This window comes from Chironomus tepperi, unplaced genomic scaffold, assembly GCF_022539635.2.
Source record: "Chironomus tepperi strain 1889 unplaced genomic scaffold, CSIRO-AGI_Ctep_v1 contig_472, whole genome shotgun sequence".
NCBI lineage: Eukaryota > Metazoa > Arthropoda > Insecta > Diptera > Chironomidae > Chironomus > Chironomus tepperi.
This window is the reverse complement of record NW_027226594.1, coordinates 1-5,621: the sequence shown is the minus strand read 5'-3', so window position 1 is coordinate 5,621 and position 5,621 is coordinate 1. Positions and strand designations below refer to the sequence as shown.

General features: G+C 34.6%; 1 protein-coding gene across 1 annotated transcript; it reads right to left on the bottom strand.

The window, feature by feature from the left end:
- Positions 1-563: 563 nt before the first annotated feature.
- On the bottom strand, positions 564-4,729 carry LOC139099541 (uncharacterized; the record flags this gene model as incomplete). The annotated part of the gene is made up of 6 exons (XM_070652030.1): positions 564-875; positions 2,044-2,217; positions 2,302-2,427; positions 2,850-3,073; positions 4,212-4,505; positions 4,593-4,729. Coding segments are annotated over 6 exons (1,045 nt in total), but the record flags the coding sequence as incomplete, so codon positions are not given.
- Positions 4,730-5,621: the final 892 nt, after the last annotated feature.

The following is a 5,621-nucleotide window of genomic DNA, read 5'->3' as shown; positions in this document are numbered from 1 at the left end:
TCAATTTATCATGACTTAGGAAGGAGGAAGAATTTACAATTTTGTTCAGAAGTACACAATTTGGTTCATAATTTGGTTGCAAAACTTAGCAAAAGGAGGCATCCTTCCCCTTTTTAGGATGGAGTTTTGTAGGTCAATTCCCAATTTTTGGGAAAAATCTTCAATTTTCTAAGGTTTTTCATGGACAAAATTAACTTAAAATCTGGCTTCAATTCACCCAAAAAGAATTGTGCCTTCGAAACTGGGGTTAGGAAGAGTCTGAAATTGCTTTAATTAGCATTACGTAGTTTCTGAACGTTTTCTTAAAATTCCTGAAAAACAATAAATTCAAAACATTTAACATTTTGTTGATTCAGTCTCGAAAACTCTCATACAAACCACTTTGGATGACCATTTTGTCTCCTTTCTTATACCACAAAAAGAAAAAATCCATGAAACAAAAGACTTTTTTTCCAACTTTTTTTGTTATTATTCTCATTAATTTTTTTTTATTATTTTCATATTCTCCTTTTTTTTGTTAACAATTTTTCATCATATTTTTTTTTCTATAAATATCCGTTTCCGCTTTATACAATACAATATTTCATCATTAATCAGAATTTATGACAATAAGTGAAACTTTTTTTTTCTTTTTTTGATGTGGAAATAGGAAGTTTATGGATAAAAAAAGGCAAAATAATATAATAGAAAAAGGAAATCAATATTAATTAAAAGATAATCATATTCACAATTATTATATACACAATTTTCTTCATCTACGGCTGTAACAATTACAATCAATCATGTCAAAATCGCGTTGTATTGTTTACTCGTTGTACAATCTCCGGACGTTCATTCTCGGCTTCGCTTTCAGTAAGTGTTTGCAATATTGATTTCTAAATTGAATATGATTAAATCAGAAAAAGTGGATAGAGATTAGATTAGATTAATTTGAATGCTGTACACGTGAAAGGATGGTGTTTTTTGGAAAAAGACTCAATCCCTAACAGGCACAAAGAATGGTTTCATATTACAGAAATGACCACTTCGGTATTTAAAAGCTGTCTCTTTGCCTGTTAGGGAATTTTTTGCTGAGATTGGTGAAATTGTTGCATTTTCTTAGTGATTGTGGTGTCTGAGCTTGACTGGAGCAGATTGGAACTGGCTAATCTATTTGGAACCATATATAGCCCAAAACTACCACTGAAACATTAAGACCTCAGTGGCCGAGTGGTTAACCAGACTGGAAATCTGTATCACTCTTTTGTGAGGACGTGGGTTTAATTCCCATCAAAGATCAGGTCTATTCACAAAAGAGTTGAGTACGTGGGTTCGATTCTCATCAGAGACCTCTCAATCATTATATTAGAGTGCTGTCGATATGACAAGCATTTGCACAATACTTATAACATTACTGACTAAACTTCAAACTAGAGCTGGTTGCTTGGCATGTGATATACACTAGAGATAGGCCAGCATTGAAGTCTTGTAGCTCACTATTCCTAAATAGCACAAATCGCCCTAAAAGGCAAAGACACCGCTTTAAAGTACCGTAGTGGTCTTTTCTGTACCATGAAAGCATGCCCTCTGACTGTTAGGTTCGGCTAGCCAATCAAAAATCCGATCCCAGACCGACGTGACTTTGGCTTGGTGCCGGATTCGGTTTGAATCTGGCGTCATTCCTGGGTCACGACAGCCTGGTGACTGATTTGTCGTCACCATGGCTGAGTCACGACAGTCTCATACCGGATTTTTGACTTGTGCTGTTCAAGTTAGTACCTAACAATCAAACTCTAAGATGTCCTCTTGAAATAACCACATAGAACTTCTGAAATCACTAACCAACTTAGATTCACATTATTACCAAAATAACATCCCCAAAAAATTCAATCATTTCATGTCCAACAACCTTCACTTCCAAAAAAAAAACTGCGTCATTCAATTTCAACCAATCAATTACACCAGTAGCAATATAAAGCCTCTACTAATTCCTTCTCGTAACAATAAGAATACTTCTATTATCCATAGAGTATCATCATCATCCATCCCATTCAGTTTACTTACCGTTTCATTCATGGGCTCTGATTGAAAGCGAGGAGGCGGCAACGGTAAGTGTTCAATTTGGCTCGGATGTGAGATTGGCATCATATTACGAGATGTACTAAATATCATATTGGATGGGTATACTTGTTGTTTTATTGACGATGGTGGTGGTGGTGTACTTCTTGCTAGATCAATCTATGCATGATTAGAGATAGAAAATAGTCGATAGTTTTAAATTACAAAAAACCAGTAACTAAGTGCATCAAAATATATACAAACCTGTGCATATATGCTTGGTTCAATGACTCGTTTTATTTCATTAGTTCGAGGTCGTCCAAGTGTTGCACTTGAAAAGAGCATTGGTGGTTTTTGCAGAATCGTTAGATCTGCATACGTCAATTCAGTCTACGGATGTATGGATAGATCGAATATAAGTGGATGAGATAAATTAAATGTAAACAATCAAGTACGTTATCGATTGAAATTTTTATCGAGGGAGGGTTGGCCGTGAAAATTGGGAAAATGTTTGGAAATAATTTATGATTTTGGACAGAGTTGGAAAATAGGCATTTGTGACAGGCAAAAACCGTACAAATTTTTGATATTTCCATTTTAAAACCATACAAATTATCAAGAATTTGTACGGTTTTTGTCTGCCCATACAAACTATTAAGAATTTGTACGGTTTTTCCTGTCACAGGTGCCTTTTTTCGACTCTGATTTTGGAATTGAATTTGAGGTTATATCCAACATTATTCCAATTCTTCCGAACATTTCCATTCACCCGACCATCTTTAATTCCTCACCCCGATAGCAAAAAAACTTACATTTGCACTAACTCGATTATCAATATAACCTATACTACTTGTGGGCACTTCATTGTGATGGTATGCTGAACGTTCCTGATAAACGTGATGTTGCAAGCAATTATTATCATGCTGAGAAAATAATGTTCTATCGCAATCATAGCTCGTCATTGTAAAATTATTTTGTTGCTCTGCCATCATCACAGCCGTTGCAAACTTATTGTTCATCCACTCGTTATCATTTTCTGTGTGTGGATTGTGCATGTATGTATGTAATGGAACCACACCAACATGATATTGAGTTGATTTGGGAGAAAATTGAAGGAGATAGAAAGAAAGTATTTATTTAGTTGGATGAATGCATATATACATAGACATACACATAATTGTAATAGGAAAATAGAAAAATTGGATATGTAACTGTGTTTGCTGAATAGACAGCTGGTAATAGAGTATTATGTAGAGGGGTTTTAAGCTTGCTAATTTTATTTACTCGGAAAAATTTGAGTAAATGCTGTTGCTTTTGGGAAAAAGCTTTAACTGGAGCTGAATTTACTTGATTCATGTGATGCATTTGTTCAAAAAAGAAGCGGAACTGGATTCAAGTCTAGTGGGTCGTACTGAATTATTTTTGCTGAACAATGCTGAATTCAGCATTGCTGAACAGAACTGAATTCAGCAATGCTGAACAGTGATGAATTCAGCATGCTGAACAGCGATGAATTCAGCATTGCTGAACAGTGATGAATTCAGCTTTGCTGAACAGTGATGAATTCAGCATTGCTGAACAGTGAAGAATTCAGCATTGCTGAACAGATGATGAATTCAGCATTGCTGAACAGAGATGAATTTAGCATTGCTGAACAGTGATGAATTCAGCATTAAATTGTTGCTGAACAGTGATAAATTCAGCATTGCTGAACAGAACTGAATTCAGCAATGCTGAACAGTGATGAATTCAGCTTTGCTGTACAGAAATGGATTTAGTATTGCTGAACAGTGACTGAATTCAGCATTGCTGAACTGTGATAAATTCAGCATTGCTGAACAGTAATAAATTCAGCATTGCTGAATAGTGAAGAATTCGACATTGCTGAATAGTGCTGAGTTCAGCATTGTCCACAAAACGCCATCTCATCAAAAAATCCGTAGTCATCGACTTCCTTCCACCAGAACCTCTAACAAATCTACTTATTTTCTTACGTAAACTAATTTCATTATCTATTATACTCCATTTTATTCAGCATACACACTTTCTTTTCCTCATAATCTTCTTTCTTCCCCGCTTACTATACACAATTTTACCACTTATAGAATTATTCAAGCTTCATTCTCTCCCTTTTTCTCACATTCATACATATATTAACAATTTAGATCTCATACCTTGAGGAATAATGTCGGGATTCTTATCTATACTATCAGCACTAGATGCTTCTCTCAATATTACACCATTCTGCATTGACGGTGATAGTGTTGAGCTCATTGTTATTGTATTACTTATTGCACGTGCTCTATCACGACGACTTGAGCCTTTTAAACGTACAACTAATATAATTGCTGATAGTATCAAAACGAGAGCACCAAAAATGCCAAGCATTGTGCCTAGAAATGGCTTTATTTGTAAATATGTTGGAGCTAGTACGGGTGAAATTGGAATGTCTGAGAATGGGTAAACAACTGTGGAATGAAAAGGAGAAAAAAAATTAATAAAAGATGTCATGTACAGTCATTGGATGACTACAACAATTAGATATGTATACATACCAGAATGTTTTTCAGGAGTTTTCAATGTATATCCATGCAACATTGATGGTCGGGATTTTCCCTTTTTATTTACAGCCATTACAAGCATATCATAGCCAATGCCCGGCTCGAGACCTTTCAGCTCAAAGAATGGTGTTCTGGATAATTGTCAATAAAAGTATGAATTAATTAAAAAATATTGTCTATTATTGGAAAAAAAGTCATTACAATTCAATGACTATTAAATGCATATTATCTGCTTGAAATAATGGTGAATGAAGTCAATGAATCAATTTATATGAATGAGGGTAAAAAGCATTTAATACTGATAAGTATTGACAGACATTTAATATTCAATGGGTTTTTAAAAAAAATTATTAGGTCATCAATAATTATCTTTATTGAATTTTTAATGTGAAGGAATTGGCTGAGCTTTTGAGAATTATTTGTTAATCTACTAAGTGATTCAATGATCAGTATTGCTGAATTCAGCATTAATTAACTGAGCTTGCAGTTGAGTTGAACAGGGCTGAATCAGGTTGAATTGAACAGTGTTGAATTGAGTAGAGCTTAACATTGCTGAATTCAGTTCAGTTGAATAGGACTTAATTCAGCTCAAATGAAATTGCTGAATTCAGCAATTCTAAAGAAATGCTGAAAGCTGTGTTCAACAGAATAGTGTTAAATTAAAATCAGGTTTATGACTGAATTAGGCTCAGTTGGATAGAATTGTCTTTAGCCCAGCTGAATAGTGCTGAGTTCAGCTCAACTGAATACTGCTTTGATCAGCTAAGCTAAATATTTCTGAATCCAGCTCAGATGAATAGTGCTGAATTCAGCTCAACTGAATACTGCTTTGATCAGCTAAGCTGAATAATTCTGAATTCAGCTTTGTTGAATAGTGCTGAGTTTAGCTGAAATCAATAATGTTGAGTTCAGCTCAGCTTAATAGTGCTGAGTTCAGCTCAGCTGAATAGTGTTGAATTCAGCTCAGTTTAATAGTGTTGAATTCAGCTCATCTAGCGATGGTACTGAATTCAGCTTAGCTAT